The sequence below is a fragment of the Sminthopsis crassicaudata genome, chromosome 4 (assembly GCF_048593235.1).
Source record: "Sminthopsis crassicaudata isolate SCR6 chromosome 4, ASM4859323v1, whole genome shotgun sequence".
Taxonomy (NCBI): domain Eukaryota; kingdom Metazoa; phylum Chordata; class Mammalia; order Dasyuromorphia; family Dasyuridae; genus Sminthopsis; species Sminthopsis crassicaudata.
In genome coordinates, this window is record NC_133620.1 from 284,867,084 (window position 1) to 284,878,867 (window position 11,784).

Consider the following 11,784-nt stretch of genomic DNA (forward strand, 5'->3'; position numbering starts at 1 on the left):
TAAGTATCAATTACTTACATGTCATATGTATATTCCCCCAAGTCTCCACCATTCTTATTTATACCATTCTTATTGTTGGCTAACAGATCTTCTGATATACATATCATAAGCATAAAATAAAATGGGGAAACTTAAATTTTCAGTGCCACTTCAGTTAGGAAGAGACAAGAAGTTAAAAACATCAGGAAAAGAAAGAACTGACTAGCAAACAAGAAAACTTTACTTCTTCCAGGAGGGAGGAAAAGAGACAGTTAACAAATCTTTATTAAATACGTATTATGTTCTAGAAACTGAGCCACTGCAAAGAAAATGTACAATACAAAAAAAGGAAAAAGATAGTTTCCTACTCTCAAGGAGCTCAGAGAATAATTGTGGAGACAACGTGTCAACAAACATGTACAAACAAAATATATGAAGGATAAATTGAGATAATCAATAGGAGGGAAGGCATTGGCATTAAAGGGATCTTTTCATAGAAGATGGGATTTTAGCCCAAGATATGAAGGAGGTCAACGAAGTTAGGAACTGGAAGTGAGGAAGAAAGAGGGTTGCTGTCTCTACTCTTCCAGACTTATCTCAATCAATGAATCAATAAGCATTAAGGGCCTACTATGTGCCAAGCATTGTGCTAAGGGATGAGGATACAAAAAGAAACAAAAGTCAATCTCTGCTCTTTAGAAGTTTACAATCTAATAATTAACATCAGTCCAATTTGTTCCAGAATTCATCTGAACGCCTGTTCTTGGCCATTGTTTTGTGCCATACTTGGACAATCTGGTCTGATCCTTTAGCAGATATTTCCGTTGTGTTATCTTTCCATGAGTTTAGAAGAGATGGTTCATTGTTGTCCTCTGTCTAAGTCAGCATCCTATAGTTAATAATAACATTAACTAGCAACTATGTAGTACTTTAAGATTTGTAAAACATTTTACAAATTTTTACAAAATTTTACAAATATTATCTCATTTAATCCTCTCTACAACCCTGAGTGGTAAGTACCATTATTATCTCCATTCTACAGATGAGAAAAATAAGGCAGGTAGTAATTAAGTCTCCTTGCAAGAAAGTCTAGCTATTCTCTCTCCACTGCTCTTTTCCTAGCTGCACCTAGTTCAATGTCATAGGCACCTGGGAATTTTGGGTAGTGTCTCCCAGATTAAGGTGACTGACCAATAGGTAAATCCTTGGTTCCCACAAGGTTTCTGTAGCCATAATGGTGTGGACTCTGACACAAGCTTATTTTCTTCCCTTATCAAGAAGGAGTGCATCTGGTTATTATCATCCATAATCAAGTCCCAGAATGTCCCATTTGAATAGCCATTGTCTAGAATTGTTGGCTGATTTGTGAACTGATCTAAACATGCTGGATAGCAATCTGGAAAACTGTGCCCAAAGGGCTATAAAACTTCATATCCTTTGATCCAACAATATTGTTACTAGATCAGTAACCCAAAGAAATCATTAAAAAATTGAATAAGACCTACCCATACAAGAATATTTATAGCATTTTGTGGTGACAAAGAATTGGAAATTGAGGGGATACCCATTAATTTGGAAATGGCTGAACAAGTTGTAGTTCATGAATATGATGGAATAAGAAATGATGAACAGTCTGATTTCAAAAAAACCTGGAAAGACTTACATGAACTGATGCTAAGTGAAGTGAGCAGAACCAGGAAGTTAATAGCAAGACTGTGCGATGATCAATTGTGCTGAGGATCACTTTAGCTCTTTCCAGCAATACAATGATCCAAGACAATTCCAAAAAGACTCACAATAGAAAATGTTATCCAGATCTGGAGAAAGAATTATTGAATCTGATTGTATACTGAAAAATATTATTTTCACTCTTGATTTTTTTCCCTTTTCTTGTGGGTTTCCCCCTTTTTAATGTTAAATAATATTAATATGATTGTACATGTAGAATTTAAATCAGATTATTTGCTGTCTTAGGGAGTGGAAAGAGAAAAAATTAGAACTAAAAATTTTATGAAAGTGAATTTTGAAAATTATCTTTACATATAATTGAAAAAATACTATTACATGTGTTGTGGGGAGAAGAGTTTGTGTCTGGATTTGAATTCTGGTTTTTCAGATCCCAGGTCCAATGCAATTCATCCCTGTGGCTCCAAAATAGGACAGAGGGTTGACAGCAGCCCCTTCCTAGATGGTTTCTCCCACCAGACAACTAGAATGGGGGGTGAGGGGGGAGTTGAACATCCTTCCTGTCTGATTGGTGGGGGGAGTGATGTGGTCATCTGTTCCGCTCCTAGTGGAGGAAACCCGTGACATAAGAACTGAGCTAAGGTCCCCCACCTCCCTCTGCTGTCCCCAGCTCCAGGTGTAGCCTGCCTCAGGACCCAGTTAGATTAAAGGAGTTTCAGCTCCTGAAGATGGAGGAGAAGACCCCAAGCACAAGCAGAGTTCCAACTCTTGCAGATATAAAAAATGACCTTGGGATAGGAGAATTGGTGAGGAAATAAGAGGGAAGGGGACCCTGGCTTTTGAAAAGACCTGCCTACCTGGGACCAAGGGGAAGGGAGCTGGTGTGGAAGAAGGAAAAGTCCAGTAACAGTCTTAGTCACTGAGTGGGGGGAGAGCTAGGAAGGGTCAGGAGACTGATGGGAGGAGGGGGGAATGATAATGGGGAACAGTCCAGTAACAGTCTTAAGTCACTGAGTGGGGGAGGTTCAGGGGGAAGGGTCAGGAGGCTCATGGGAGGGGAGATAATAATGGGGGACAGTCCAGTAACAGTCTTAAGTCACTGAGTGGGGGAGGGTCAGGGGGGAGGGTCAGGAGGCTCATGGGAAGAGGAGGGGAGATAATAATGGGGGACAGTCCAGTAACAGTCTTAAGTCACTGAGTGGGGGAGGTTCAGGGGGAAGGGTCAGGAGGCTCATGGGAAGAGGAGGGGAGATAATAATGGGGGACAGTCCAGTAACAGTCTTAAGTCACTGAGTGGGGGAGGTTTAGGGGGAAGGGAGAAGGCTCATGGGAAGAGGAGGGGAGATAATAATGGGGGACAGTCCAGTAACAGTCTTAAGTCACTGAGTGGGGGAGGTTTAGGGGGAAGGGAGAAGGCTCATGGGAAGAGGAAGGGTAATAAGGTAGAACAGTCCAGTAACAGCCTTAGTCACTGAGTGGGGGGAGGCCTAAGGGGAAGGGTCGGGAGGTTCATGGGAAGAGGAGGGGGGATAATAATGGGGGACAGTCTAGTAACAGTCTTAGTATATGAGTTGGAGAGATTCCCAGAGAAGGGTCAGGAGGCTCATGGGAAGAGGAAGGGGATATGGAGGACAGGTCAGTAAGAATCTTAGTAACTGAATGGGGGTAAGTTTAAAGGAAAGGGTCAGGAGTCTTATAGGAGAAGGGGGAATGATAATAAAGTTAAGGACAACTGTAGTACTCTTTAGGAAAGGTGTAGGGACAAGCCATGTGGCTGTAAGTGGCCTGGCAGCTGTCCAGTGATTGAATTTGAATTTGGAATTCCTAACTCCCAAGTTCAGCTTTCTATCCACTCTGACATATACGTACATAATATGTATATAATATACTGACATGAATATATAATTTTATTGATTAATTTTTTCATATTTAACATATTTATTTGTACCTGCTGTATCTTTATATATAAGCTCATTTCAAGTAGGGATTGTTTTTAATTCTTTCGACTTCTCTCTCATAGTGATGCCTGGCATAATAGCAGGTGTTTAATAAATATTTGAATTAATCATTTGATCGATCACTTGATTATTAATCCTGAACTCTGGGATTTGAACATCAAGCCATCCCACTTGAAAAGGATTGATTGAGAAAGAATAAATCACAATCAATTCAATCATGTCTCCTTTAACATCTATTAAGCATTCTCTACTTTAGCCTCCCTGATACTGTTCTCATTGAATTCTGACCAGATCCCAGAAATAAGGGACTAACCTGGAGCAAAGATTTCATTCCTAAGAATGGGAGGAGAAAACAGGGGTGAGTTTAGGGCCCTATATGGATTTTTCTATTACTATTAGATGAAGATGGAAGGGAGAAGGAGGAGTGTCCAGGCAGTGGTATGCTGGTAAATGTTTAATATCAGCTAACTGGGAAAAAAAGGATGCAGAATATACTTTAAAATTTAATGAGCATTATTAACGTTTTCTCTACTACATTTTTAAGTCTAGACAAGCAACAAAAAATTAACTCAAACCATGATTTCTGAGGTGTAAATGCTCACACTGAAAATTTAACAATTTTGAATTATGATCTGGCAAGATCCACCCTTTACAGGGTAGTCATAATAATTGCTGGTTCCAAATGATATGTTTGGGGTCTAGCACCAAATGATGAGATTCAGGCATCAAATATTAGGGTTTAGTCCTGTGAAGTAATAGTAATAGTAACTAATGAGAGAAGTACTAATAGTAGTGGTAGTGGTAGTAATAGTAGTAGTAGTAGTCATGATAGAAGTAGTAATAGTAGAAGTAGTGCTAGTGATGGTAATTGTAGTAATATTAGTAGTAATAGCAGCAATAGTAGTCATGATAAAATTGGTAGTAGTAGAGGTAGTAATAATAGAAGTGGTAATGATAGTAATAATAGTAATAGTAGTAGTAGTAGTAGTAGTAGTAGCAATAATCATGATAGAAGTGGTAGTAGTAATAGTAGGAGTAGCAGCAGCAGCCCAGTATTCTTAGCATTCAAATACTTAGCATTTTGTACTCTTGGCATTCAATTTCAGATGTTCCAAACTATATCTAAAGCACTTTCTTCACAACAGTTCAGGGAGGTGAATTATTGAAATATGATAAATATTCCCATTTTATCAATGAGGAAGCTGGGGTCCAGGTTGGAGAAATAATTTATCCTCCCTCTCAAAAGTATAATGCAATCTCAAAGTACATTCTGGATTCTTGGAGGCCTTTTCACAAGGTCAAACTATTTTCACAATAATACTAAAATATTGTCCATTAAAATACTCTCCTCTTTTCCAACTATTTATTGGTTTGAGGCCAGATTTTCTTCATATACTTTAGTCAAAACAACATATCACAACAGATTGAATGCAGAAGCAGATGTAGAATACAGCTGTCTTCTGTTAAGCCATACATTAAAGAGATTTTTTTGGGGGGGAGGAAACAACAAAAAAAAAACCAACCCTATTTAAATCAATGCATTCTTCTCCTTTGCTTTTTTTTTTTTAGTTATTTTTTATTAAAACATACCATTTATATTAGCTTTTAACAGATTATTAAAGTTATTACTCAATAATTTAGCAGTGTTTTTAAATGACATAACACATGGCAACATAAGACATTTAAGATTTTTCAGTTTTAATTTTTATTATGGTTGTATATGTATTCACACATATATAGACACATAAATATATTTATGGACTACCTGACATATCCCACATAAAACATAAACTTAAGATCTTCTTGGAGACTCGATTTTTAAGAGTATAAAAAAGGTCCTCTTTAGTTTTTGAGACTACCATGTAGGGATCCCCAGACTCAAAAGTTTGAGAACATTTAATATATTTATTTTAAATAATTGTAAAACCAAGTTTAAGATCCAATTCTGCTGATTTCTCAAATGTTCTTTTCACCACCTCACATTGCCTTTTATCACTTTTGACTTTTGACAGACAAGTTAAACTGATTGATGCCACAGCTGGCTCTGACATCTGTTTTCCATAGCAGTTTTTAATTTTAATTTTGTTTTTTCAAACTTTCTCTACAGGGGATGTTTTGGCAACAAAAATGCAAGTTAAGCCCCAAACGGGGATCTTGCATAGGAGGTATTTTCACCATCTTCATGACCATCCAGTCCCTCATTCTTGACTTGAACCAGTCGACTTCCTTTGGTAAGGATCCCAACAAATTCAACATCTATGAAGATCTCTCTGGCTTGGTCCTCTGGACTTTCAGTCGCAAGAATAACATTATCACTTTCTTATCTATTGCCACCCTCCTAGCTAGCTGTTTCCTCCTCTACTCTATATACATGAAACTCTACCTGGGTCTCCTTATCTACAGCCTTTGGATCATCATTTATGAAATCATCTACTTCTTCCTAATTCTGCTAATCTCTCAGGTCATCATTCCGGACTTTAAGCCAGTAAGGTATTATCTATGGATTAGCCAAATTTCTCGCATGATCATCCATGCCTTCTGGTTACCCTTTGTCATGATGTATGCCTACAATCTCTTTAAAGGCCCAAACCACTTGACCAAGAAGAGCCTACATAACTTACCGCCATTTGATTCCTGGTCCCATATGGGCATATTAACCCAAGATAGAAAGTTCACCTGATCTTGTAAGGAGGAAGGAAGGGAGGAAGGAAGAAAGGGATTTCTAGATTTCCCTACTTTCTACCTTCTTAATTCCAGATCCTGATGCCTTCTGTTGATGTTGATTCTTGTTCCAAGTTAATACTTTTTTTTTTTTTTTCCCCCAAGCAAGGGATTGTTCTGCAGGCAAAATTTGGGCGGGGTGGAGGGAGAAGGAGAGAATGAGGAGAGGAAGAGTTCACTTGGATCATTTGTTATTTTTATCTATTTATTTTAGTGTTTAATAATAAATTATCTTGCATTGTTCTTTACCTTTTGGTTCTTTACCTGAATTCTCTTTTTCTCTTGTAATTTACTGTGTTACATTTTTATTTCTTCAGAAAGTTATTTCAACCTTATAAGAAATTAATTGTCCTAGAGTTTCTGTTCAGACAATGTGATGTAATCACTCTCACTCAGTGAACAAACATTTCCTAAGAAATCTGTTGTGCACGATGCATTATACTAGGTGCTGGGAGAGATTTAAAACAAAAAAAAATTAATAAAAGGAAATTTCTTGGCCTTAAAGAATTTGTAGTCTAGTTTGAATAATGAGACAAATACACAGATTCAAATAATTTAAATTTGAATAAATATTCAGAGTACAAACTATTCTGGGATGACCTAGAAGATTCAGAAAAGATTTTTTCCTAATCCATCAATCAATAAACATTTACTAAGTGCCTACTATGTGCCAAGAACTGTACTAAGCTCTGGGGATACAAAAAGGGACAAAAGACAATCCTTGCCCTCAAAGAGTTTATAATCAAAGAGGGAGACAACAGGAAAACGCATATACAAAACAACCTAAGGGGAAGCAGTGGAATGAAGTGTTGAGGAAGGTTTTCTGTAAAAGATGAGATTTTAGTTGGAACTTAATGTAAATAAGGGAAGTCAAAGTGTAATTGGGCTTGGGGAGAGCATTCCAAGCATGAGGGCAACTAAGAAAAATGAACAGAATCAAGAAATGGAGTGTCTCGTTTGTAGAATAGCCAAGAGAACAATATCACTGGATAAAAGAATACATGTGGGATTAAAGTGTAAGAAGAATGGAAAGATAGGAGGGGGCCTGGTTATAAGGGCTTTGAATGTTCTAAAGATCCTTTTGTATTTGATCCTGGAGGCAATAGAGAGCCACTGGAGTTTATTTTGTAGGGAAGTGACATGATAAGACCTGTGATTTGGGAAAACCACTGGTGCTGAATGAAGGATGGATTGGAGTGGGAAGAGCCTTGAAGAAGGCTGACCCACCAGCAGGTTCTTAGAGTGGTCCAGATGTGAAGAGATGGGGGCCTGCACTTCTTGGTTAATGGTTGTCCTTTGTTCTCAAAGATGACCAAAATTACATCACTATGTTAGAGCATAATTTCTGTGCATCTTAACTGTGGCTTATAGATTAATACGAGCTCAGAATACTCTGCCACAAGTTGGACACAGAGTCCTTATGAACATTTAGGGTGGCCTCTCTAATTTTGCACATCTTGTTAATTCAATTCTGCTTTGCTCATAGAGCACAACACTTTCTTGGACGAGGGAGGCCGTGCTGGGGTATCCTGTGCCAGTGTCTCCCCTGTCATGAATCGATTCTAAAGTTCTTAAAAGACACGCTTTTCCTAACCTCCTTAAGAGCGCTTGCCCTGTGTGAGTTCTCCATAAAATAATAATGCATTTGGCATTCAAACAATGTGACCAGACCAACAAGAGTTGTGCACTCCGGAGCAGAATTGGAATACTTGGCAGTTTACTTTGAGAAATAACCTGCCAGGTGATCTTCAGACCTGCACAGTAATGTCAAAAGAGAAGAGGGTATATGAGGGATGTTGAAAAGGGAAAATTGACATGCTTTGGCTATAGCTTGGAGGAGTGAGAGAATGTGAGAAAATAAGGATGCTTCCTAGATTTTGTGTTGCCCTCCAGAAATGAGGTGGGTGGTATAGTAGGAAAGCAGGATGTGGAGGAAAAGATGAGATCTTTTTTGGACATGTTGAGATTAAGATAACTGGATAGCCAGTTGGAAATGTCTGAAAACCACTGGGACTCTGAAAAACAGATAGAATATCTACAACTAAAGATACTCATAGAGGAGGGTATTCCAGATGCAGGAAACAGTGTGAATAGAGATATGGAGATAGGATGTGTTTGGGGAACACTGATGTGTGAGAGAATAAAATGTGAGATAAGGTTACCGAGGTAGGTGGGAGACACTAGAGGGGGAGGAGGTAACATGGTGAGTGCCAAAATATCATGTATTTGAACTTTATTTGGAAATCAAGGGGCAAGTGGGCATCACAGTGAACAGAGTACTAATCCTCGACCCTCAGACATGAGCTGTATGACTCTCAACAAATTAACCTTGATTGCCTTAAGAAAAAAAAAACCAAAACAATAAAGGGTCATTGAAGGATTTCAAGCAGCCTGCTATGGCATATTATCACATCTCAGCTTAAGAAGCTTAATAAAGAAATAGGATATAAGCTAGTTTGGAGGTGCAGGGAAAGGTCTTGATAAGATCATCTTCAGTAAGTAGCCCATTGCAATATTCTAGGCAATGTAATGATATTGTCACATTCCTAAAAAATCTATGATTTGTATGGTGGAGGAGGCTCCCTCTACTGTTGCCTATTATAATTCCTTCATGCCTTGGTAGACATTTTCATGAGCTGACCAAAACCAGTCCAACATCTGCTAGTAATAAGTGGCCAACACTTTGCCTCTTATCAAATACCCTTCCAAATGAGTAAGACCTTCAGATCTTGCACTGTCCTGGCATAGTTTCACAAAACTCATCATTTCTTCACCTGAAGAATGAGAAATCAATCAAGTCATGCTGTAGTGGAACAATAATAGCTCACATAGCACTGTAAGGTTAAATGCTTTCTTTGCAACAAAGAGGAGTCGTTATTTAAAAAAAAATGTTGTTCAGTTGTGTTCAACTCTTTGTGACCCCATTTGAGATTTTCTTGACAAAAATACTGGAATGATTGTCATTTCCTTCTCCACATCATTTTACAGATGAAGAATTGAAGAAAATAAGAGTTAAGTGACTCCTCCAGAGTCACACAACTAATAAGCCTCTGAAGTCACATTTAAACTCAGGTCTTTGTGATTGTAGGCCGGGTGCTGTTTCCACTTTGACATCTAGCTTCATTTAAGATAAATGAATGCCCCACCCCCATTTTATAGATGAGGAAACCAAGATTCAAAGAGTTTAAATGATTTATCCACATTCTAGGAAATATAGATGCCGGAACTTAAAAGCCTGTGATGGGTGATGAGACTCTTGAAGGTGGGTATGAGAATAAAGAAATGAATTCAGATAATGTGAGAGATCTTATAGAGACCTGGATTACTGACTGAATGTATGGGAAGAGAGAGAGGAAAATGTCAGAAATAATTCAGTCATGAGCACGGATACTATAGGCAGCAGTGGTACTTATTACAAGATTAAATAAGGTAATACATAGGTGAGCACAGATACTACAGGCAATGATGTACTTATTACAAGATTAAATGAGATAATACATAGATGGCACCTGGGTCCCACACACATACAAACTATGTCCCCCCAAGTTTAAACTCTAAACCATAACTTGTAGCTCACCTGAGGACACAGTTCAAAAGAACTGCATTTAACAAAAGACAATGGTAAGAGGAGCGGTAACTAAGCATTAATCCTGCTTTAAAAGCAGGGTCATACCATACCCCCACACCATTAAGGGGAGGAGTAGACATTGGGGGGGGGGCACGTATAAGTGCCCCACATGTTGGGAGCATGTGATCAGAGCACAGCTCAGAAAAGCAACTCGCACCTCTAATATTGATCGCTTAAGTTTTCTACTGCTATTCATTGGTCTGCTGGGGGTTGCTGTATGTTGTCCTTCATCACCATCTTCTGTCTTGCATCACTTTGGGGCTACCTAAAGGCATCTAGATGGTACAGTGTAGATGGTGCTGGTCCTGGAGTCAAAAAGCATCACGTTTGTGAGTTCAAATCTAGCCTGAGACAATAATTCTGTAACCCTGGCCAAGTCACTTCATCCCATTTGCCTCAGTTTCCTCATCTGTCAAATTAACTGGAGAAGCAAATGAAAACCACTCCAGTATCCTCAAATGTAGTCAACAAAGATTTTGACATCACTGTGATGATTCAACAACACTAGTTAATGTCACTTTAGTAGTGTCAGCAATAGGCTCTGACTCCAAAATCAGGCATCTTTCCACTATTCTCACACTCACCATCAATTTTAGCCATTGCTAAGAACAATAAGCAAAAACCAAAGCCAAAAACAAAACATGGGGTTTGTATCCACTACTTTTTGAGTAGGCCACGGAATAAGAGGTAAAGTCAATAGAGTACCAGGCTTGGAATCAGAAAGATTCATCTTCCTGAGTTCAATCTGGCCTCAGACACTCACCAGCTGTATAACTATGGGCAAGTTATTTCTTCTGTTTCCCTCACTTTCCTCATCTGTAAAATGAATGGGAGAAGGAATTTGCAGGCCACCCTAGTATTTTACCAAGAAAACCCAAAAATGAATCACAGTCAGATACCATTAAAATGAAGGAACAGAAACAAAATGGAATATCACTAAAGGTTTTTGAACAAAGGAATGAGTAGGATGGGCTACAAAGATAGGCGAGACACAAGTCATGCTCATAATGGTCTAGAGAACTAATAGAGAAGTAGCTGCTGATCTTCCTAGTCTTCTTTCTAAATCTTCCCCTTTCAGTCTATTCTTAAGACCCTACTAACTGAGCCCTCTATTCATGCTTGGCTCTCTCCAAGTCAGTCTTTTATTCAAAAACTTTCAGTGATACCCCATTGCCTACCCCCTAAAAATCTCCTAAAACTGACATACAAGGTCCTCCACAATCTGATTCCAAAATATCTACCCAGTCTTAATCTGTATCACTTCCATTCACATATTCTATGTTCCATTCAAACTAATACTGTTCATCCTTTTCTCATTTTGTTCTATCTCTATATCCTTTGCATCTAGCCTTTATTCACTCCTTCCCTTATCTCTGGAACTCCAATTATGTCAACCTATCAAGTTTTTCCTTGCCTTCAACTCTGATGTTCCTTTTTTCTTTCTTTGGGAAGGATCCTTTTTTTAAATAGTATTTTATTTTTTCAAATACATATAAAAATAGTTTTCAACATACATTTTTGTAACTTTGTGTTCTAATTTTTTCTCTCTTCTTTTGTCTTTCCCCTCCCCAAGACAGCAAGCAATCTGATGTAGGTTAAATATGTGCAAGCCTTTTAAACATATTTCCATATTTGTCATGTTATACAAAAAAAAATCATGCCAAAAAGAAAAAAGAAAAAGAAAAACCATGAGAAGGAAAAACAAACAAACAAAAAAGTGAAACTATTCCATGGTTTTCTCTCTGGATGTGATTGGCATTTTCCATCCCAAGTCTATTGGAATTAACTTGAATCATCTCATTGTTGAAAAGA

General features: G+C 38.1%; 1 protein-coding gene across 2 annotated transcripts; it reads left to right on the top strand.

Annotated features, from left to right (window-relative positions):
• The first annotated feature begins 2,301 nt into the window (after positions 1 to 2,301).
• TMEM217B (transmembrane protein 217B) lies at positions 2,302 to 6,848 on the top strand. 2 transcript variants are annotated; one of them, XM_074311053.1, is made up of 3 exons: positions 2,383 to 2,471; positions 3,915 to 3,981; positions 5,731 to 6,848. In XM_074311053.1, the coding sequence occupies exon 3, from the start codon at positions 5,734 to 5,736 to the stop codon at positions 6,301 to 6,303; it is 570 nt and encodes a 189-aa protein (XP_074167154.1). In that variant the 5' UTR covers positions 2,383 to 2,471; positions 3,915 to 3,981; positions 5,731 to 5,733; the 3' UTR covers positions 6,304 to 6,848. The 2 variants fall into 2 exon arrangements, with proteins under 2 accessions (XP_074167153.1, XP_074167154.1); XM_074311052.1 differs by lacking the exon at positions 3,915 to 3,981 and having other exon boundaries at positions 2,302 to 2,471.
• The last annotated feature ends 4,936 nt before the right edge of the window (positions 6,849 to 11,784 follow it).

Excerpts from the sequence above, each read along its gene's own strand:
- TMEM217B (XM_074311052.1), top strand. The coding sequence starts at position 2,394 with ATGGAGGAGAAGACCCCAAGCACAAGCAGAGTTCCAACTCTTGCAGAT. Across the intron at positions 2,472-5,730 it reads ACCTTGGGATAGGAGAATTG|GGGATGTTTTGGCAACAAAA; the intron begins GTGAGGAAATAA and ends CTTTCTCTACAG.